The 24,351-nt window shown below is 41.2% G+C and overlaps 1 protein-coding gene across 2 annotated transcripts in view; it reads left to right on the top strand.

Annotated features, from left to right (window-relative positions):
* The window catches only part of SRPX (sushi repeat containing protein X-linked), a 176,670-nt gene that overhangs the window by 141,845 nt on the left and 10,474 nt on the right, over positions 1–24,351 (top strand). For both annotated transcript variants that reach the window (XM_044286628.1, XM_044286627.1), the window contains one exon: positions 24,102–24,223. In XM_044286628.1, the coding sequence (XP_044142563.1) occupies positions 24,102–24,223 (122 nt within the window). The remainder of the gene's footprint in view (positions 1–24,101; positions 24,224–24,351) is intronic.

The following is a 24,351-nucleotide window of genomic DNA, read 5'->3' as shown; positions in this document are numbered from 1 at the left end:
GGGATTTAGCTGTGTATATTTAATTCTGACTCTGTTGTGTTTGAACTAACAGATGTCTGCCTCACAAGAGAAGTCTAGCAAAAAGGAAAACTAGTCATTGTTTTTGTCAAAAATGTGAGCAGCCTATCCCTGATGAATTATCCCCTAACGTGTGCACGGATTGCATGTCCCCTGATGCATCTGTTCAGTCAGGGAATATGGACTTTCTTATGTGGTTTAAAAATCAACTTATGTCTGTTTTTGATGAGATCAAGTCAGCAAATAAGAGGCCAAAAATGCAAGCAAATCTCCCCTACCACAATTGATTTCCTCCTCCTCTGACGATGAGTACCTGTCTGAAGGTGAAATCGTGTCTGATATATCTGCTGAGGATCCTGATGATTATTATATTTTGCATAAAGATAAAATACATGATCTAATTAAAGCTGTAAAACTGACATTAGAGTCTGATAGAGATACCTCAGGGAAGTCAAAATCAGATGAGCTTTTTTATATCTTTTCCAAAACAAAGGGAGATGCGTTTCCAGGTCATTCGGTCCTTAGTCAGTGGATAAAACAAGACTGGGATAAGCCTGATAAAAAATTCATCACAGGATCTAGGCTGAAATCCATATATAAACTGGATGAAAACATTTCTGAACAGTGGGCCTTAGTGCCTAAGGTTGATTTGGCAGTTGCACAGCTGTCTAAAAAAGCTATATTTCCGTCAGATGAGGCATCACTTATTAAAGTCTCCATGGACAGAAAAATTGAGTCTTTATTAAAAAGACATTATGCATCCACTTCAGCGGCCTGTGTGGCTGGATTATCAGGGCCTTAAGGCTGGGTTCACACCTGAGCGTTTTACAGCGCGTTCCTACGCGCTGTAAAACGCTCAACAAGGAGAAACCAATGATTTCCTATGGGAATGGTTCTCACCTGGGCGTTTTACAGCGCGTACGATCGCGCTGTAAAACGCCCGACGCATAATCAAGTACTTGAGCTTCTTTGGGGCGTTTTGACGCGCGTTTGTGGCCATAGGACACTGCAGTCAATCACACAAACGCGCGTCAAACGCGCGTTTACTATTACAAAAAACGCGCATAAAAACGCGCGACAAAAACGCGCGACAAAAACGCGCGTAAAACGCGCGTTTGAGAAACGCTCAAGTGTGAAAGCAGGGTAAGAATTTGGCTGTCTCAACTATCCCATGACCTGGAGGAGAGAGTGGCTAGAGAAGACATTTAAAAAAATATTCCGGTGTTGAAAGCTGCTTCAGATTTTTTGTGTGATGCTCCCCTTGATATTACAAAATTTTTTGCAAACTCCATGGCCCTCACTAATGCTGCGAGAAGGGCACTCTGGATAAAAGAGTGTCCAGGAGATACATTGTCAAAAAATCACTTTTGCAATCTTCCCTTCCAGCCAACCTCGCTGTTTGGGCCTCAATTAGAAAAAATCCTTGAGTCCTTGAATGACGGAAAGGACTCAGTATTTCCAGAATCTAAAAAGAGAATATCATTCAGGTCCTTTCGTTCCCAGAGAAAGAGATCTCCCAGATTCAGAAAGAGAAAGCATTTTTTCAGACAAGATTATTTCGGGGCAAGCAGGAGAAGTCTGAATACAAAAGGAAGCCTAATCAAAAACCCTCAGAGCTATGACGCCAGCATTCAGACAAAAGTTGGCGCAAGATTGAAGCAGTTTTCACACGTTTGGTCTCTCACATCCACAGATGTTTCTACAGTCAAAAAGGGATACGTCCTAGAGTTCGCTTTCTTTCCTCCAGATCGATTTTGTCTAAACGACCCCAAAGATCAGGTTGTCCTCCATCTTCTTCAGGAATTTATCCAGAAGGGGGCATTATAACCAGTGCCTCTGGAAGAACAGTTCAAGGGGGTATATTTCAAAGTGTTTCCTGTACCTAAACCAGAGAAAAAATGGAGATTAATAATCGATCTAACATTCCTGAACAAATTCTTAGTGAAAAGAAAATTCAAGATCCATAAAGGAATCCATAAAGTCGGTCTTAGGCCTCATGCACACGACAGTATTTTTTCACGGTCCGCAAAACGGGGTTCAGTTTTTCCGTGATCCGTGTCTGTTTTTTCTTCCGTGTATCGTCCGTGATTTTTGGAGGATCACCAGACATGAAGGAAAGTTTAAAAAAAAAGTTGTTTTGGTGTCTGCCTGGCCGTGCGGAGCCAAACAGATCCGTCCTGACTTACAATGCAAGTCAATGGAGACGGATCCGTTTGACGTTGACACAATATTGTGCAATTGCAAACAGATCCGTCCCACACTGACTTTCAATGTAAAGTCAGGAGTCCCTATCGGCGTTTTCTCCAATCCGATGGTATATTTTAACTTGAAGCGTCCCCATCACCATAGGAACGCCTCTATGTTAGAATATACCATCGGATTTGAGTTACATCGTGAAAACTCAGATCCGACAGTATATTCTAACACAGAGGTGTTCCCATGGTGATGGGGACGCTTCAAGTTAGAATATACTAACAAACTGTGTACATGACTGCCCCCTGCTGCCTGGCAGCATCCGATCTCTTACAGGGGGCTGTGATCTGCACAATTAACCCCTGGCCACCAATGAAATTAATACAGGGGGGGAGAGGGGGGCCGGGGGGGGCCGCACTGGCCACCAACGAAATTAATACAGGTGGGGAGGGGGGGCCAGGGGGCCGCACTGGCCACCAATGAAATAAATACAGTAGAGGGAGGGACGGGTCGTCCGCAATCCGTGTTTCCTGTCCGTCAAAAAAATAGGACCTGTCCTATTTTTTGGATGGACAACTCAATTAACCCCTCAGGTGCGGCACCTGAGAGGTTAATTGTGCGGATCACAGCCCCCTGTAAGAGATCGGGTGCTGCCAGGCAGCAGGGGGCAGTCATGTACACAGTTCATAGTATATTCTAACTTGAAGCGTCCCCATCACTATGGGAACGCCTCTGTGTTAGAATATACTGTCGGATCTGAGTTTTCATGAAGTGAAAACTCAGCTCTGAAAAAGCTTTTATGCAGACGGATCTGTGATCCATCTGTATGAAAGTAGCCTACGGACACGGATGACAATCTTGTGTGCATCGGTGTTTTTTCACTGACCCATTGACTTGAATGGGTCCGTGAACCGTTGTCCGTCAAAAAAAAAATGGGTCCGCAGAAAATCACGGAAAACGGAACAACGGACACGGATGCACACAACGGTCATGTGCATGAGGCCTTTATGAGAGGATTATATGGCGTTGATAGACTTAGCAGATGCTTATCTGCATATTCCAATTCACCCCAGTCACAGGAGGTTTCTGAGACTAGCAATTCAAACTGTAACTGGTATTGTGCATCTCCAATTTACCTGCTTTCCCTTCAGCATAACATCTGCGGCAAGGGTTTTTACGAAAGTATCGACAGTCCTCACAGCAGCTCTGAGGCTGAAGGGTATGATATTTATTCCATACCTGGACGATTGGCTGTTAATATCAAGTCTCTATTCGTTAGGCAATGAAGATATTGGGTCTCCTGACCTCATCTATAGAAGCAGTCCCTTGGGCTACAGCTCACATGAGAAAGTTACAAAACAATATTATAACCAGCTGGAACAGAAATTACGGTTCATTGGACAAGAAGATAGTGATATCCTCCTTAACACACCAGGACTTGAAATGGTGGATCTTGTCTAATCACCTACTGCAAGGCAGGGATCTGAATCCCCACCACCAGAAAATTCTCACTTTGGATGCCTCCTCTTGGGGCTGGGGTGCCCATGTAGACCATCTATGGGTCCAGAAAAAGTGGATGAAATAAGAAGCAAGGATGTCCTCCAATTGGAGAGAGCTGAGAGCAGTGAGACTAGCTCTTCTTCATTTCCGAACACATCTTTCGGGTTGCAAAGTAATAGTCCAGTCAGACAATTCACCAACTGTGTACTATATCAACAAACAGGGAGGCTCAACGAGTCACAATCTTTCCAAGGAGTGTGCTATCCTGATGAGTTGGTCAGAGAGGTTCACAAAGGACATCTCAGCGGTTCATATAAGGGGAGTTCTAAACCAGTCTGCGGATCTACTCAGCCGTATTCCTCTACATCCGGGAGAATGGAGCCTTGGCTGGATGCCATGGCAACAGAACAGAACAAAAAGCTCAGTCAGTTCTGCTCCATTCATCAGTCCAGCCAGGTACTAGCAATGGACGGTCTCTCAGTCAGCTGGGAAGAAGGCCAAACTATGTATTTCCTCCAATCCCTCTCATACCAAAAGTCCTCAAAAAGATATGAGAAGATCGTGCATAGGTGATAGCAGTTCTTCCGTTCTGGCCTCGGAGGACGTGGTTCTCTCTAGCCCTATCCCTCTCTAAAGGGAGAGTCTGGAAGATTCCTCCCCATCCGGACTTACTTCTCCAGAAGGGGTTTCTTCACCACAATCCCAACAGTTTACAACTGGCGGCCTGGTGGCTGAGCGGCAGTCCTTAACAACATTAAGATTCTCCTTAGAACTAGTCAATAGCTGCTTGTAAACCTGCAACTATAAAAATATATAACAGAGTTTAGAAAACCTTTAAGGATTGGTGCCAAAGAACTTCTTCTATTCCTTAAGATTTGAAGTTTGTTCTACAACTCCTTCAAGAAGGGTTCACTAAAGGTTTGAAAACAAATACCTTAAAAGTACAGCTTACGGTTATTAATGCCCAATTATAGGGGAAATTTTCAAATAATCTGTACCTTTTTTAAAGCCTTAAGAAACCTAAGACCTCCTGTTGGTTCTCCCATTCCTTCCTGGGACTTTTCTGTAGTGCTCTCGGCTATGCCAAAAGAACCATTCGAACCAATTGAATCCTCCTTGCTAAAGCATGTTTTTATGAAAGCTCGGTTTCTAGTCGCAACTACATCAGCCAGACGTGTTAGTGAACTGCAAGCTCTTTCATGTAAAGATTCATATTTCAGAGATGTTGGTGATTGCTTCATTCTACAAACTATGCCAGGGTTTTAAAAGTATCATCAGTGGTTAACATTAACCAAGAAATCTCTCTCCCAGTTCTTCACTCAAATCCCCAGGATCAAGTTGATTGGCATCTATTAGATGTTAAGAGAGTCTTGCTGGCCTATCTTCAAACTACCTCCTCCTTTAGGAAGTCGGAAGGTCTATTTTTACAAAGTCAAGGGCCAAACAAGGGAAATAGAGCTAGCAAAGTAACACTAGCAAGATGGATCAAACGATCAATTGAAGTATCTTATACTGCATCTGGGCTTGATTGCCCTATTTCATTGAAAGCTCACTCTACAAGATCCACAGCTTCTTCCTGGGCAGAATTGGCACAGGTTTCGCTAGATCAAATATGTAAGGCGGCCACATGGTCTACCATTTTTACGTTCATGAGGAACTACAGACTAGGAAATCACAGTGTAGACAGTCACCCACCAGTGGGTATACGTGTAGTAGGGACAGTATACAGGTCCTTCTAAACAAATTAGCATATTGTGATAAAGTTTATTATTTTCTGTAATGTACTGATAAACATTAGACTTTCATATATTTTAGATTCATTACACACCAACTGAAGTAGTTCGAGCCTTTTATTGTTTTAATATTGATGATTTTGGCATACAACTCATGAAAACCCAAAATTCCTATCTCAAAAAATTAGCATATCATGAAAAGGTTCTCTAAATGAGCTATTAACCTAATCATCTGAATCAACTAATTAACTCTAAACACCTGCAAAAGATTCCTGAGGCGTTTAAAAACACCCAGCCTGGTTCATTACTCAAAACCGCAATCATGGGTAAGACTGCCGACCTGACTGCTGTCCAGAAGGCCATCATTGACACCCTCAAGCAAGAGGGTAAGACACAGAAAGAAATTTCTGAATGAATAGGCTGTTCCCAGAGTGCTGTATCAAGGCACCTCAGTGGGAAGTCTGTGGGAAGGAAAAAGTGTGGCAGAAAACGCTGCACAACGAGAAGAGGTGACCGGACCCTGAGGAAGGTTGTGGAGAAGGACCGATTCCAGAAGCAGTGGACTGAGTCTGGAGTAGAAACATCCAGAGCCACCGTGTACAGGCATGTGCAGGAAATGGGCTACAGGTGCCGCATTCACCAGGGCAGAAGCGCCTGACCTGGGCTACAGAGAAGCAGCACTGGACTGTTGCTCAGTGGTCCAAAGTACTTTTTTCGGATGAAAGCTAATTTTGCATGTCATTCGGAAATCAAGGTGCCAGAGTCTGGAGGAAGACTGGGGAGAGGGAAATGCCAAAATGCCTGAAGTCCAGTGTCAAGTACCCACAGTCAGTGATGGTCTGGGGTGCCATGTCAGCTGCTGGTGTTGGTCCACTGTGTTTTATCAAGGGCAGGGTCAATGCAGCTAGCTATCAGGAGATTTTGGAGCACTTCATGCTTCCATCTGCTGAAAAGCTTTATGGAGATGAAGATTTCATTTTTCAGCACGACCTGGCACCTGCTCACAGTGCCAAAACCACTGGTAAATGGTTTACTGACCATGGTATTACTGTGCTCAATTGGCCTGCCAACGCTCCTGACCTGAACCCCATAGATAATCTGTGGGATATTGGGAAGAGAAAGTTGAGAGACGCAAGCCCCAACACTCTGGATGAGCTTAAGGCCGCTATCGAAGCATCCTGGGCCTCCATAACACCTCAGCAGTGCCACAGGCTGATTGCCTCCATGCCACGCCGCATTGAAGCAGTCATTTCTGCAAAAGGATTCCCGACCAAGTATTGAGTGCATAACTGAACATAATTATTTGAAGGTTGACTTTTTTTGTATTAAAAACACTTTTCTTTTATTGGTCGGATGAAATATGCTAATTTTTTGAGATAGGAAATTTGGGTTTTCATGAGCTGTATGCCAAAATCATCAATATTAAAACAATAAAAGGCTTGAACTACTTCAGTTGTGTGTAATGAATCTAAAATATATGAAAGTCTAATGTTTATCAGTACATTGCAGAAAATTATGAACTTTATCACAATATGCAGATTTTTTTAGAAGGACCTGTACAGAATTTTAGAATGACATGCAAAATTTGCTTTCATCCGAAAAAAGTACTTTGGACTGCTGAGCAACAGTCCAGTGCTGCTTCTCTGTAGCCCAGGTCAGGCGCTTCTGCCGCTGTTTCTGGTTCAAAAGTGGCTTGACCTGGGGAATGCAGCACCTGTAGCCCATTTCCTGCACGCGCCTGTACACGGTGGCTCTGGATGTTTCTACTCCAGACTCAGTCCACTGCTTCCGCAGGTCCCCCAAGGTCTGGAATCTGTCCTTCTCCACAATCTTCCTCAGGGTCCGGTCACCTCTTCTCGTTGTGCAGCGTTTTCTGCCACACTTTTTCCTTCCCAAAGACTTCCCACTGAGGTGCCTTGATACAGCACTCTGGGAACAGCCTATTCGTTCAGAAATTTCTTTCTGTGTCTTACCCTCTTGCTTGAGAGTGTCAATGATGGCCTTCTGGACAGCAGTCAGGTCGGCAGTCTTACCCATGATTGCGGTTTTGAGTAATGAACCAGGCTGGAAGTTTTTAAAAGCCTCAGGAATCTTTTGCAGGTGTTTACAGTTAATTAGTTGATTCAAATGATTAGGTTAATAGCTCGTTTAGAGAACCTTTTCATGATATGCTAATTTTTTGAGATAGGAATTTTGGGTTTTCATGAGCTGTATGCCAAAATCATCAATATTAAAACAATAAAAGGCTTGAACTACTTCAGTTGGTGTGTAATGAATCTAAAATATATGAAAGTCTAATGTTTATCAGTACATTACAGAAAATAATGAACTTTATCACAAAATGCAAATTTTTTTAGAAGGACCTGTATATCAAAAGGTGATTTGACAGATTACCACCCTAATAAAACATAGCCTTTATTCAATGTATAGTAAAAAGTAACCCACAAATATGGACATACACAAAAAATATAATAAACAAAATAAATAAAAATATTGTCTTATCCACGTAAATAGGAGAGGCTGTTCTGTAGTTACAGGTGTGGGTAATAAGATGGGTGAACTATCCCTGATATTAACCCTATAAGGCCCTGCCTACAAAACCGAACAGCCGCCCCGATAGGGGCGATCCTGTGTTCAGGAACCTCCTATACACCCTAAGATGGCCCTTAAAAAGGGGTTGTATAAGTGGCCAAACCTGGTAAGGTGGCCTAAAGTGGGTCTAAATAGCTGACCTACCCTAGATGCTGAAAATAACAAATCTCAGATACAGAAAAACAAAAAACAATATAATACTATTAAATACAAAGTAGTCGATTCAATAAATCTTCACGCAATAAGACACCTACTTTCTATCATGATAGATAGTACTGAAACAATAGGTGCCTTAGTCTCAACGCGTTTCACCCAACACAGTCTCTGGGCTTATCAGGGGACACATATCAAAAGTTACAATAGTATGGATGTAGTTGAAACAATAGAACACTGAACAGATGGTTTAGATAAATCACTGCACCAGCAAGCTTAACCAGTTGGGTGCAGGGATTGATAAACAATATTAATCCCCCCCCCCCCCTAATAAAATGATACTGTATATAACAAACAAGCCAGGTGGCCCCCCTCAAAAAGATAAATATAAATGCACCCCCTTGGTATTGATGCAAAATATACTGCCGCACTTATGATTAAGCAGATAAGGATGCATAAATAAAGCCAGGTAGCCCACCAATGTATATGCAATATTGGGTGTACAGTCCCATAGCAAACAGTGCATGCTGTTGTTAATGTGGTGCTTGCTGCCACAAGGGGCAGTGCATCCCAAATACTTGCGTATTCCCGTATTGTAGCCAGGCTCAGGTAGATACACCCAGGAGTTCCACGATAGGGTAAGATAGGCTCACATGGTGTCTCAGATACACAATGCAATGCAGGTCACCCCACTCTCTGGACCTGCATTGCATTGTGTATCTGAGACACCATGCGACTGCTACGTAACCCTGCTATCTTACCCTATCATGGAACTCCTGGGTGTATCTACCTTAGCAGCTGAAGGGTCAACATTTGGCAAAAAAAATGCTCCAAGTTGCGGCCAGTGCTCCCCCCGAATGAGTACTGCTTATCAAGTCCCTTTGGTTATGTGCTGCCAAGGATGATCAGGAAAATTAAAATTTACTCACCTCATTTTTGTTTCCTGGAGTCCATAGGCAGCACAGCTTACCCTCCCTAAATAAATTGCTACATACAAATACAGGGCTCTTGTGTCATGTGTAGCCTTATATGACCTGCTAACTAATCATTTAATTAAGTTTATTGCTTTCTAATGTGTCTCTATCCTTTGGTTATATACTGCCTACGGACTCTAGGAAACAAAAATTTCGGTGAGTACATTTTCAATATCCTAGTCTGTAAAGTGGACAATAATAGGACATGCTCTATTTTTTTGTGGAACGGAAATACAGACATGCAGAAACCGTTTTTTTTTTTGCTGACCCATTGAAATGAATGGTTCAGCATACTGTCATGGAACGGACACGGAAAGAAAATAGGTTTGTGTGCATGAGCCCTTAGCCTGAATCAGTGATACCCAACCCTTTCATAAAGGGGGGACCCTTGAAAAATAGGTGCACTCCCAGGGAACCCCCGCTCCCATTCCTACCTCAGATAAGCTTTGTGTATGTTGGTTAACCCCTTAGTGACCACCCATACGCCTTTTTACGGTGGTTACTAAGGGGCCTTAGGCTGGGCCGCCACGTTTTTACGGCGGCCCACTCTAAGCGCTTCACGGCTCCCTCGTGCAGCGGGGAGCATGGACCCGGCTCTCACATGAGAGTCGGGGCCCTGCTCTAACAGCCCTGACCGGCAGAAGTGCAGATCCGGGCTGTTTAACCCTTTACATGCCAGGCGCAATGGCACCCACTGCATGTAAAGTGGTGACAGAGGGAGCGGACTCCCTCTGTCTCCCATCAGCACCCCGGAAATAAGATCGCGGGGTGCTAATGTGTTGGGAAGCTTACCTTGCTTCCGTTCAGGGCCCCGAGCCTGTCTGCAGTTCTCTCCAGCAGGCTGTGCCTCTCTGGCGCAGCCTGCTGGTCAATCTTTGAATAGCATTGTTATTGAAATGTAATGCATTATAGAGATCAAAATACTGTATATTATAGTCCCCTTGTGGGACTTTTAAGTAGTAAAAAAAATAGAAAAAATACACATTTATTAAATAAAAAAATTCCATAAAATAAAAAATATGCTTTTTTTTCCATTGAAAATACACTTTTCAATGAAAAAAATTGCAAAAAGAAAATATCAAAATATCCCCCATATGTTTGGTATTGCCGCGTCCGTAACGACCCGGAATACATAAATATTAGACAAATTATCCCCTATGGTGAACGCCGTAAAAAAAAAAAAAAAAAAAAAAAAGAATTTCTAATTTATTCTTAGTTTCCACCGAAAAAAACGTAATAACAAGCGATCAAAAAGAATATACTCCAAAATGATACCAATGAAAAATACAAGTTTTCCCTCAAGAATCAAGCCGTCACACAACTCCATAGAAACAAAAATAAAAAAGTTATGGGTCTTGTGAAGTGGCAATGCAAAATCATTTTTTTGGTTAATAAAAGGGGTTTTATTGGAAAAAAAGTTGTAAAAATTAAAAAAAATTATAAGTATTTAGTATCACTGTAATTGTACTGACCCAGAGAATAAAGATATCTGGTTATTTGTACCGAAAAATGAACGCCGTAAAATGTATAATGTAAAAACGCAGTGGCAGTATTGCTATTTTTCCCCATCTCCCTCCCAGAAAGAGTTAATAAAAGTTAATCAGAAAGTTATGTGTACCCCGAAATGGTGCCATTAAAAACTACAACTTGTTCCGTAAAAAACAAGCCCTCATAAAGCTATATAGACGGAAAAATAAAAAAGTTATAGCTCTTGGAACGAGACCATGAAAAAAGGAAGAAAAACGCTTGGTCATAAAGGCCCAAAACAGGCTGGTCACTAAGGGGTTAAAATGTGATGACTCCTTTCCTTGGTCCCTTTCCTCGTATCTCTGCTTAGGCTGAAATCTGTTTACCTTTCTTACTGTAAAATTTACAGTAGCTGCTGTTCATGTCGTTTGTGGAGCCCCTAAAAAGGAAACACTGACCTTAAAGAGGACCTAACACGCTCTAGAGATACTCAGACTTCCACGTGGTGCTTGCATCTAGGGATGTTTGAAAAAGGCTTGTGTTAGAGCTGAAACCTGTCACATTTTTTGATACTAATAATAAATTGATACAATACTACAAAGTGACATGTCTGTTTTTGTAAGTACTTGCATTCCCCATGTGATAACTATCTATTCTTATTCTTGTTGTGTCATTCCTCTGTTATTCCTACTACAGGTTTATGGATAAAGAAAGACCACTATTTTGTTGAATGTGTCTTTGCACAGTCTGACACTGCAGCCCAGATTGAATAGTGGCAAACTGTGCAAGGACACGTCCCCAACTGGTAACACCCAGTTATACCTTTCTTCATAAACTTCCAGTAAGAATAATGGAGGAACGGCGCCACATAGAATCATAACAAAAGATTCTCCAGAATTATTTTATGCGTAACACAATTATCAACTAAAATGGACATGTCAGGACGGTGGCAGGTCCTCTTTAATAGATTGGAAGTCATTTCAGCTGCAGAGCATGTTAGCCACATGAACAAAAATGTAATTTGTATGTAATGATGTAATCTGTAACTAGTTTTGATCACGAAGATTCTAATCGTGAATTTGTATCGCGAATATCGGCACTTCGAGAATTCGCAAAGATGTAGAATACAGTGCTATATATTCATATTCTAGATTTATTTTTCATCAGTTGTCTCCCTTCTTGCTAATGGGCCAATGAGAAGGCTGCAATGTCTTTGTCTGCGCTTAGCAACATCCCTAGCAACCAATAGGAAAGTTCCCTATCCCTTACTATATAAAAACCTCCCCAGCAGCCATTTTGTGCTGTTTTTTTGCAGATCTGAGAGAGAGCAGTGTCATTGCTGTGCTCTGTGCTTCCATATGGATCCTATTCCTTATCCAATTACATTAGACAGTTAGTTAGCTCATATATATAATACAGATAGTCAGTGTAGGTTATATCCTGATATAGTGTAGGGTGTTAGGTAGTGAGATAGGAATTACTGTGCACACATACAGTGGGGCAAAAAAGTATTTAGTCAGCCACCAATTGTGCAAGTTCTCCCACTTAAAGGGGACCTGTCACCGGGATTTTGTGTATAGAACTGAGGACATGGGTTGCTAGATGGCCGCTAGCACATCCGCAATACCCAGTCCCTATAGCTCTGTGTGCTTTTATTGTGTAAAAAAAAAAACGATTTTATACATATTCAAATATGACCCTGACTCATCTCACGTACAGGACTCATATCAGGTTAATTTGCATATGTATGTGCTAGTGGCCATCTAGCAACCCATGTCCTCAGCTCTATACACAAAATCCTGGTGACAGGTTCCCTTTAAAAAGATGAGAAAGGCCTGTAATTTTCATTATAGGTACACTTCGAAATATGAGAGACAGAATGGGGGGAAAGAATACAGGATTTCTAATGAATTAATTGGTAAATTCCTCGGTAAAATAAGTATTTGGTCATCTACAAACAAGCAAGATTTCTGGCTCTCACAGACCTGTAACTTCTTCTTTAAGAGGCTCCTCTGTCCTACACTCGTTACCTGTATTAATGGCACCTGTGAAGACTTACAGAAAACGTTTGACCTCTGTCATTGCCAACAAAGGGTAGATAACAAAATATTGAGATGAACTTTTGTTATTGACCAAATACTTATTTTTCACCATAATTTGCAAATAAATTCTTTAAAAATCAGACAATGTGATTTTCTGATATTTTTTTTTATTTCATTATGTTTCTCATAGTTGAGGTATACCTATGATAAAAAATTTCAGGCCTCTCTCATCTTTTTAAGTGGGGGAACTTGCACAATTGGTGGCTGACTAAATACTTTTTTGCCCCACTGTATGTGTTACATACATGCTACAGACACAGTGCTGTGAAGTCACGACAATACTTAGTGCACCAATCAGTAATATCTACTCAGACCTGATAAAATGTGAAGTTGCATGTATTGCGCAAAAAAATATGCGCATCATTAGTGCCGATTTGCGCAATCGCGAAAATAATGACGAGATCAAGAATTTTAGAATTCGCTAATTTATTGCAAATATTATGCAAAAAATTTGCAAAATATTGCAAAAAACGAATATTGCCTATGCCGCTAATCACTATCTATAAGGCGCCCGCAACTGTACATGGAACTTATAGTAGTGTCAACCTCCTAACTATGAAAATACACATAATGATGTCACAGCACATAAGTCATTCTAGTTATTTCACAGAACCTGGATAATGCACACCACAAGTAAAATAAGCACCATGATGTCACAGTACAGGCTAGACACAATGATGTCTCTGTACGGGGATGATAGTCATAGGGAAGGATAATGCACAGAGTAATCTCACAGAGCAGGAATGATAGATATTGTGATTTTACATGAAATGGCTTATGGTACAATCACACAGCTGTTTGACATCATATGGCTGTTTTCAGAACCAGAACCATCTATGGTTCTTTTCACTTGGCAGTTTTTTTTAACTGGCTGCGACCAAGGCGGTGCACCCTTTATTTTGGGTTGTATGTTGTGTATACAATAATACTGGGTGCCATATATCCTTGAGATACAGGCTGCCACTCTAATATAATACTTTAAGTAGAATGTGGCACTGGTGTCCTATTGTTCAGGTGCTCTAGTCGTGGGGTCCCAACCCCGTAGAAGACAATCAAATAAAATAAACTTAGGCACTCCTTCAGATTTTTTTGAATTACTATGTTGATTTTTATTTGGTTTTCATTTTCGTGTACATGTGATGTTTCGGTCCTACTTAGACTTTTTTCAAACACTAAATGACAAATACAAGAATTCACGTGAGTATCAGAAAATTACAGAAAAAAAAGAAAACAAGATTATACAACATCCTTCTATGATATTATAGATATGCGTAGGGCGGCCTAGTAGATTCAAACAAAGACATCCACAACATATTAGGTGGAATACTGAGTACAAGAGAACACTACTGAGGTAGAGTATATGTAGTAGATAATGTAGGTACCCTACATAATAAGGCTTTGTTCACATCACCGTTCAGCCTTTCCTGGTCCATTTAGTAGCAGGAGAACGGAAAGGACAGATTCGGCACATAACTGAGCCGAACGGAGCCTTTGGACTCCATAGACTATAATGGGGTCCGTTAAGTTTCCGCTCAGATGATGATTTTGGAGCGGAGACAAAAGCTGTGCATGCAGGACTTTTGTCTCCGCTCCAAAATCATCTTCAGACCCTATTATAGTCCCCTATTATAGACCCTATTATAGTCTATGGGGTCCAAAGGCTCTGTTCGGCTCAGTTATGTGCCAAATCCGTCCTTTCCGTTCACCTGCTCCTAAATGGACCAGGAAAGGCTGAACGGTGATGTGAACAAAGCCTTATTATGTAGGGTACCTACATTATCTACTACATATACTCTACCTCAGTAGTGTTCTCTTGTACTCAGTATTCCACCTAATATGTTGTGGATGTCTTTGTTTGAATCTACTAGGCCGCCCTACGCATATCCTAAACGGAACAGGGGAACGGAAAGGCTGAACGGTGATGTGAATGAAGCCTAAATGGGTATCAATGAAAAAATGATAAGGGCAGCAATGGCAATGTTGGAGAGATGAAAACAAAAATAAATAAGGAAAGACATAAATTTTACGACATTTGTTATGCACCGGTCCTCCACTGATGTATGTTGGCAATATTGGTCAGAGCAGGGCAATAAGACATTCAATGGTTCACTGTGGATAAAGGTTAAGGATGGCACTGTTTGTGACACATTGTGAAATACGTACTCTTACAACAATTAATAGATCATTACCTGTTGGATAGATTATAGTCTGCTGGGTTCCCTTGATGATAGAAAGACAGAGTAAAAACTCACCTAGTTGCCATGGGAAGAAGAAAAGAGAGGATAGTGGTTTAAGGAAGGTGAGTTTTCACCATGTGGTCTCCTAAAGTCTCTTGAATTGAGACAGGTTTATGTACTATGTAGACAGGAAATGTTGTCATAAGCAGAAAATGGGTGCAATATACAGTGGGAAAGTGGGTCAAGATCATCACTACAGCAGAACAACAACTCAGAGCAACCACACCAGCAGAAGCATTCCACCAACTACAAGAATGAGTGACAACGACACTCCAGACACACAAGAAGGAAGTAGAAGCCACAAAAAGAAAGAAATTCCTACAAGACTTGGAAGACTACAAGAACAATAGAGTCTACAGATGGCAAGATTCCTACGCTTCATAGACCAGACGAAGATCTTCGTCACAGACCTCATCAAGATCAGGCTCCAGTATAGAAAGAAGCTCCTACAACACAAGCCACCACTTCTCCTTTAGGGAAAAGAAAGCAGCCAAGTCCCACTTACCCTTTTGATACATTTCAACTTGAAATGGATCTACAAAGATTCTACAGGAATCTCAGACTCAAAACCCATTTTTCAGATAATCCAATCTTTACCACTATGGAAGCGGCTTCCTCCTCCCAGATCAACCTGAATTCACTGGGACTTCGTGTAAAGATTTATGCCCCCTAAATCTTCTCCGGGATGAAGGCATTCATCGCACTGGTCAATTGAGACACTGAATTGTTTATGCGTAAAAAGAAAGAGCGTGATTACTGGTTATCGCCTAATCTCAATAATGTTGAAAGACAGGCACTCTCCACATTGACCGAAAACCGGGACATAATTGTTAAACCGGCGGATAAAAGAGGGGCGATCGTTGTCATGGAGATTATACAGCGGAAATTTGCAGACAACTAGATGATAATACTGTATACATTAAACTCTATTGTAACCCTACTATAAAAATTGTCAATAAGATCAAGATAACTCTCACACAATACCGTTCCAAGGGCATAATTGATTAAAAATGAATGTCCTTTTTAACTAATTCTCACCCTATCACTACAGTCTTCTACACACTTCCTAAAATTCATAAGACCTTGGAGAAACCACTGGGATAAATCATAGTGGCGTCCACGGATTCCATTTTATCTCCTCTATCTATCCTCTTAGAGAAGGCCCTTAATCCATTTATCAAAAATACCAAGTCCTTCCTAGTAGATACTACATCATTTCTCAAATTGATAGAACAAATGGGTCCACTCACAGAAGAAACGTACCTTGTCACTTGGGATGTCAGCAGTCTCTACACATCCATACAACATGATAAAGGGATCAGCACCACCAAACTTTTGCTACAAGAGGCCAACACACCTGAGACACACATAGAATTGAACCTGGACCTCCTTACTCTGGTACTTAAAGAAAATGACTTTATGTTCGAAGAAACATTCTTTTTCTTTTCAATTATCTTTTTAATATTTTTTTTAAATAAAGACAGATAAAACAGATGGTACAATTCATCGAACAATAGTAAGCATACATGGTATAGAACTCAATCGTGTTCTAAGTGAGAGCTAACAGATTCCCCTAGGGGCTAGTTATTTATACTATTAATCACTGCAAAAAGGAATTGACCAACCTGCTGTTAACTGAGGTTAAATACCTCTAACTGGTGCAAATAACAGAGAGATAAATGAGGAGACTGGGGGGTAAAGGTGTGATGGGCATATGCTGACATAATTTAATGACTAGCTGTGGTGACTGTAGGTGGGATAGTTTTGGAGATCTCGTCAATGAAAGTGTTCGTCTTCCCGAATTATATCCAGTTTGACCAAGTCTTTTGGAACTTGAAGTGTGTCCTGTTTTCCCATGCAGATAACTCCTCCATATGGTATATATGATCTATCTTCTGTAGCCATTGTTTAAGTGAGGGGGCGGTCAGCTGATTCCAATGTTGTGGAATCAAGGACTTGGCTGCCGAGGTTAGGTAAAGAACAAGTTTCCTTTTCCTAAGTGGTATCTCTTGCAATCTAATGTTCAATAAAACTGAGACCGAGGGAGGGGGTTGTGTAACGAACATATTTGTTTGATCGAGCTCAGAACCTCTTACCAAAACGACTGTAGAGATGGGCAGGTCCACCACATGTGGAAATAGGTGCCCTGGAATTGAGAGCATTTCCAGCAGGTATCCGAGCTGAGACATTTCATTTGCTTAAGTCTTACCAGGGTAAGGTACCATCTAGTGAGTTCTCACCATGTGAAGAGCGATACATTTGCTTAATGTCTGATTCTGCCCATTTTATGGCAAAATCTCTGCCCCAATCCTATGTATATGCTATGTCAAGAGGGTATTTGAGCTGCTGTAAGAGGTTATACTGTATGTCTGTGAAAGCAAGTGATTTGGGGGATGTAAGGTTGCCATTCATTTTTCAAATGGTGAGAGGTCTCTCCCCAGATTTGAGTTCTTCAGGTAATTCCGTAGTAAAGATCTGATGTGTGCTTTCTGCAACGAGTGTAAGGAGGTGGCATCTAATGGGTCTGCCTTCTCCTCTTTGTCTAGATATGAGACTATTGGAACTTATTTTAAGTCTGCTATCTTTAGTGGTGTATTCATATATTTCGATTGGTATAATTCCGGTATGTCTGCAATTGACATTAGTGGGGAGAGGGCTGGGCTGAGCCTTTCTTTGAGTGGGAGCCAAACTTTTTGCATTGATTTGGTGACTAGATTTAGTGTATTGTGGATTGTTTGTGAGTCATCTGTTCCCCAGATCAATGCACGAAGCAGGATGTTCGTTAAGTACTCTTCTAGTGTTACCCATAGTTTTGAGCTATCCTTCCTCATCCAGTATATCAGTCTAGTAAGATGTACTGCTTCATAATAAAGCCGCCAATCTGGGAGAGCCATACTGCTGCGTGATTTATGCTGGGTGAGAAGTGAGTGACTAAGGCGAGGTCTCTCACCCTTCCAAAGATACTTATTTGCAATTTTCTGGATAGAAGAAAAGAAAGTGAGTGGGACAGGAATAGATTAGGAGAATTGCTTTGATGAGGTTTTTGCTGCCCATCCAAGAAAGGAAAGGCAGTGACCACGAATCCAAAGTCGTCTGGAATGTGTTGAGGATGGGGGCATAATTAAGTGTGTATAAATCCTTCCATGTTGAGCTTAATTTGAGGCCTAGATAGGTGATATGAGATATTGGCCATTGAAAGGGGTAGTTTGATTGTAAAAACTCTTGCTCCTCAGCGCTAATGTTCATTCCCAGTGCCTCTGATTTGGAAGCATTTATTTCCAGTCCACCCTGTCGAAGGCTTTTTCGACATCTGTTCCTAATAGAGCCAAAGACAGTTTCTTCTGGGAGGCTATCTGCAACAAGGACAATATTCTCATTGTATTATCCTTTCCTTCTCTGCCAGTCACAAACCCTACCTGATCATCAGAAATTAGCTTTGGCACCAAAGGTTGCAATCTGCCCACCAACAGACTTGCATATAGTTTCAGGTCCAAGTTTAGCAGGGAGATCGGTCTTTAACTGCCACAGTTTGTAGGGTCTTTCCCTTCTTTTTGAATCAGAGTGATATAAGCTTCTAGCGATTGTTTTGGATGAGGGGTACCCGAAAGGTAGGTGTTAAACGTTTCTGTCAGTCGGGGAAGAATGGCAGAGAAGAAAGTTTTGTACTATAAGCAAGGGAAACCGTACGGGCCTGGGGCTTTGCCTTTCGGGCACTTCAACACAGTGGACTTGAACTCATCTAATCAGAATGGTTTTAGTAAGTCAGTATGGGAGGTTAGCAAGATAGTGGGGAGAGACCGTTTTGATAGGAAGTCTATAGTAGCCGATTTAGTTTTCCCATGCGCCTGTGTGTTTGTGTCTGAAGGCTTAATCTGTTAAAGGGAAGTGTAGAACTTTTAAAATTCTTGCTCTATTTCGGCTGGGCTAGACACCAAGGAACCTTCTTGTGTCCGTATTTCAGATATACAGTGCCTTGCAAAAGTATTCACCACCTTGACTTTTTTTGTATTTTGTTACATTACAGCCTTAAGGTCAATGTTTTTTTTTATCTGAATTTTATGTGATGGATCAGAACACACCGGTGTGCAATCTAAGTGTGACATGATCTGTCATTACATATACACGCCTTTTTTGAAAGGCCCCAGAGGCTGCAACACCTAAGCAAGAGGCATCACTAATCAAACACTGCCATGAAGACCAAGGAACTCTCCAAACAAGTAAGGGACAATGTTGTTGAGAAGTACAAGTCAGGGTTAGGTTATAAAAATATATCCAAATCTTTGATGATCCCCAGGAGCACCATCAAATCTATCATAACCAAATGGAAAGAACAAGGCAAGACAGCAAACCAACAAAGACACGGCAGCCCACCAAAACTAACGGACCGGGCAATGAGGGAATTAATCCGAGAAGCAGCACAGAGACCTAAGGTAACCCTGGAGGAGCTGCAGAGTTCCACAGCAGACTGGAGTATCTGTACATAGGACAACAATAAGCTGTGCGCTCCTTAGAGTTCCATTAGATCCTCTCTATAAGCGTGCATTCCACACTTGAACGCACAACCATCTTGACAAGCATTTTATTTACCCCTAGAGCCTTTCTTACTCGTTTTAAAAGCCTATTTATTAATTATAAGAGACACATCAAATTTTTCCCTAGTTCCCACCAACATCTGCCTTATCTCTCTCATAATATTGACCCACTTTCCCACTGTATACTGCACCCATTTCCTGTTTATGACAACACTTCCTGTCTACATAGTAAATAAACCTGGCTCAATTCAAGCAGACTTTAGGAGACCACATGGTGAAAACTCACCTTCCTCAAACCATTATCCTCTCTTTTCTTCTTCTTATGGCAACTAGGTAAGTTTTTACTCTCTCTTTCTATCATCGAGGGGACCCGGCAGACTATAATTTATCCAACAGGTCTTGATCTATTAATTGCTTAAGTGTACGTATTTCACAATATGTCACAATCAGTGCCATCCTTAACCTTTATCTACAGTGAACCATTGAATGTCTTTTCACCTTGCTCTGGCCAATATTGCCAACATACATCAGTGGAGAACCAGTGCATAACAAATGTCGGGGTTATGTTTATATTGATATGTTTTGCTCTATAATTTTTGTCTTTCCTTATTTATTTTTGTTTTCATCTCTCCAACTTTGCTATTGCAGCCCTTATAATTTTTTCATTGATACCCATTTATTATGCAGGGTATACAAGACATTGCGAACCCCATGAGAGGATCTCAACGTCTACTACATATACTCTACCTCAGTAGTGTTCTCCACCTAATATGTTGTGGATGTCTTTGTTTGATTCTACTAGTCCGCCCTAAACATATCTATAGTATCATAGACAGATGTTGTATAATCTTGATTTCTTATTTTCTTTAATTTTCTGATACTCAAATTAATTCTTGTATTTGTCATTTAGTGTTTAAAAAAGGTCCAAGTAGGACCGAAACATCACATGTACACGAAAAAGTTGCCTTGCAAATGAAAACCAAATAAAAATCAACACAGTACTTCAAACAAATCTGAAGGAGTGCCTACGTTTATTTTATTTGATTGACTCTAATATAGTAATGGACAGTCATGCAGATGCTGGATATCTTCATATGGTGAATCATTCAAAGCTCTTTCAGCTTGTAACCATAGTTCAAGGTGGTTGTTGACTGTTGTGCATGGGAGATCCATCACCCTATCCAGTCCCAGGAATTCTCGATGGGAAAAAGAGCTGCCGATTGAGTTGGTTAGGGGAGCTACTGGATACCTTGAAGAGCATATAGTGTAACACGGGCATTTTGTGGGTGAGAGTTAACTTTTTGGAACACCATGTCACCTGAGTCAAAAGAGACAGTAGGACTGGTTTCATGATGTCCTGGCCATATCAAAGGCTGTTCATTGTTCACTCCACAAATACCAGATAGGAATTGCCATGCAGTAACACACCATCAATGGTGGTAGACCACACAACTGCTACATGCCTGGGGAGATGGATCCAGCAAAAAAAAAAAAAAACACTACTCTTTTACACAGTTGCCACAATGCAAAGAGATTATTTCAGCTTCCAGTAAACAGTAATTGTGTACATTCCTATGCACTGAGCTCCCCGTAGTGGTGGCTGTAGGCTGTCACCTTTGAAAAAGAAGGAAAGTAAATTTATCTGCCCCTGTATACATGCAGTAGCTCGGTTTGGGGTGCCCCCAACGCTATGCTGGGTCCTAGGACACCGTCGAGGTGTCACCACGTGTTGCTGCTTTCCAGAAGGGCTGGTAAGGCGTGGTGCACCCCAATGGGAAATAGGTCCAAAAAGTCATGGTCTGCAGTAACCAGGATGCTTTTTTACTGGAGGGATTCATGTGCAAAACAATACAGGCAAGGCATAGGGCTGGCTTCTCCAGTCTTCTCCCTTGCAGACAAAAAGTTTGATGATGAGGAAAGGCCTGAGCTAGCTGTCCCTCTCTCTCTTCAGAAGGCTGGTACCCTGGTCCAAGGCTGGTGATCCAGGGTCTGTGGAAGTGTATCTCCATCTCAGCGTCTTCTTCTGGTCACTCAGTAGTCTGGAAGAGGGCTCTGACTGCTCTCCTTATATACTATCTCTAGCTAGACTGGAAACTTCTAGTGTAACACTTTCTGTCTGACATAGAGCTTCAATGATACTCAATGGCAATGACACAACAGTTTTTCCAGAAAAAAAACAAGTTTCCAGAAATAACAACAGATCTAAAACCAGACATTCAAAAGGTCAGTCTGTCTGCTTTTGGTAGTAAACAAGTATGGATTTTTCCCTCCAAAACTTTGTCTTCTATAAACTGTGGAAAATTACCAGCTTCTCATTTAAAGTCCTAACAGCCTCTCAGTGTTCATTAACCCTTTCCACAGAGCCTTGCAAATACAGTGCAAATGAACAGGATATATATATATACATCAGAACATACATATAAAATGCAGTAACACAGTAATAAACAGTATAAGTTAATCCTTTTAAGAGAAATAAAGTAAGAAATTTAAACTTTGCATATGGGGAAATAGGCAAATGTCCACAAATGTCCAAACTTTACAGTACCTCTTGCTACAGGGCACTACATACATGACATTGTGGAATCGGTGCTACTGCCTATTTTGGTTCAGGAGACATGGTATTCCAACAAGATAACACATGCCCACACACTGCCTGCGCTCCACAACGTGCTCTTCGGGGCTTCCAACAGCTCAATCACCAGATCTCTTCCCCATCAAGAATTTCTGGGACTGGATGGGGCAGCAGATCTCCCATGCACAGCATCCAACAGCCACTCAGTATTAATGTGACTCTGCCTCAACATATACCCTGCTGCAGAATGCAAAATAATGAGTGCACCAACTTGCTTGTATGATCATTCACGAAGCACCACTAGCAGTTTATACTTTGTCATTCTCAGCTCAATCACATTAAAAGAGTTTTCCGAGAATCTATACTGATGACCGATCCTCAGCATAGGAAATCAGTATCTGGTCGGTGGGGATTGGATACCCAGGACACCTTCCAATCAAATATTTTGAGAAGGCACAAGCTCTCCTAGAAGTGTTTTTACCTTCTCTCAGCTTTCCAAGCACAGCACCATACACTGTATAATGGCTGTGCTTGGTATCACGCTCAATCCCACTAACTTGAATGTGGCTGGGCTGCTCCTAGACCACGTGACACAAGAACATGTCATCACTCGACCTAGGAAAAGCTCACTGGAGCGCCGCTGGCTTTTCAAACGACTGATCAGTGGGAGTCTCGGGTGTCGGACCACCTACCATTTAGGTTCTGATGACCTGTCCTGAGGATAGGTCATCAGTATCAAAATCTCTGAAAACACCTTTATGTTTTCCAGGTGCTCTTTTTTCATTTTATGGTACTGTAAATCGCTGTGGATAATAAACACAGCATCATAATGCAAGAGTGATGCACACAGTGATGTCTCAGTGCAAAGGTAATTAAGACAATATCATAATACAAGTATAATGCACACAGTAATATACAATACAAAGGTAATGAACACTGCATCATAATTCAATATCACAGAAAATGACATCATACTGTAAGAATAATGCACACAGTGATGTCACTGTACAGGCATATTACAGAATAATACAGAAAGAGATATTTCAGTACATGGGTTGCTCTAGGTCAGATGCAATTTTTGCAACCCCTATAGTTAACACCTCTCTGCAGAAACCTCTTGCAAGCATTCTTTAGGAGAATGCAGCACCCTTGTATAGCAATCTGTATTGTAGGAATGGGCAGAGAAGATGTCACAATGTGATAATGGACATATTACTATCCTTTACATTTGAGAATAAAGACATTCTTGTATTGTGCTTGTGCTCCATTGGTAGAGTTCTCATGGGGAATTAGATTTTCCTGCTGTTGGCTTGCCATAATAGCCAGTCTGTACAGGAGCCATATATATTCAGTGATAAAAACAGGATTGGATTCCCTGCTTTGTCCTGATGAGTCTACACAAAATAATGGATGTATTGTAGTCTTTTGAGTACCAACATACAACTACTTCTGTAGGCCCGTCTCATTCATCATTTTCTACGCCTGGTTTAAGCATAAAAAATGGTCTAAATGTAAGACAGCAAGAAAGCTGTCTTAAATATAGAATCGGCAGTGGATACGCCGAAGTTATGTAGAGGCCGGCGCCTCTACATAACTTCAGCGATCCACCATTAGTGCAGGGGCTTACTAAGATCGGCATCTAAAATGCCGGTCTTAAGACCTGTACGCCTAAAAGTGAAGCAATAGTAGTTAATGATATTTATTCATCTGATGCCCTTTGGAAATTTTAAAGATCAGTCTAAATGGGTACTTTGGGCAATTGCACCACTTCTCTTTCAAAAAGTGAAAAGATTTTTTTTAGAAATATATTGGTGTAACCTTATGCCACCAATGTAACATTGAAAGGAAGAGAAACATTACTTGTGAGTTGCGGCAAATGTACCATGATAAATTTGGCACAAATTTAACTGACTCATTAAGTCTTGACTTGCACCTTCTGTCACTATTGATGAATCCCCCAATTGTATCATTTTAGGTTATTGTATTATTTCTTTATATGTTTAGTATTGATTTTCTTCTTCCTCTTAGCAAGCTCAGTGTGGCTTGGACTTAAGACACGTGACAGTCATTGAATTATTTGGTGTATATCCAACTTACATCGGAAGAATAGGACGCAGGCTGCTCCCTCCTGCATTAGGACTACAGCTGAGGTATAGTATGGAGGATGTGTCTATAAGACCTATGGATTTTTACAAATTGAATCAATAGTAAATGAACAGTGATTCAGTCCAGGGCACATGGGTGAAAATGTGTAGCTCTTGTCAAAAAGTTACAAAAT

Source organism: Bufo gargarizans, chromosome 3 (genome assembly GCF_014858855.1).
Source record: "Bufo gargarizans isolate SCDJY-AF-19 chromosome 3, ASM1485885v1, whole genome shotgun sequence".
Lineage (NCBI taxonomy): Eukaryota > Metazoa > Chordata > Amphibia > Anura > Bufonidae > Bufo > Bufo gargarizans.
The sequence above is the reverse complement of the archived record's forward strand: the minus strand, read 5'-3'. Positions and strand labels throughout refer to the sequence as shown.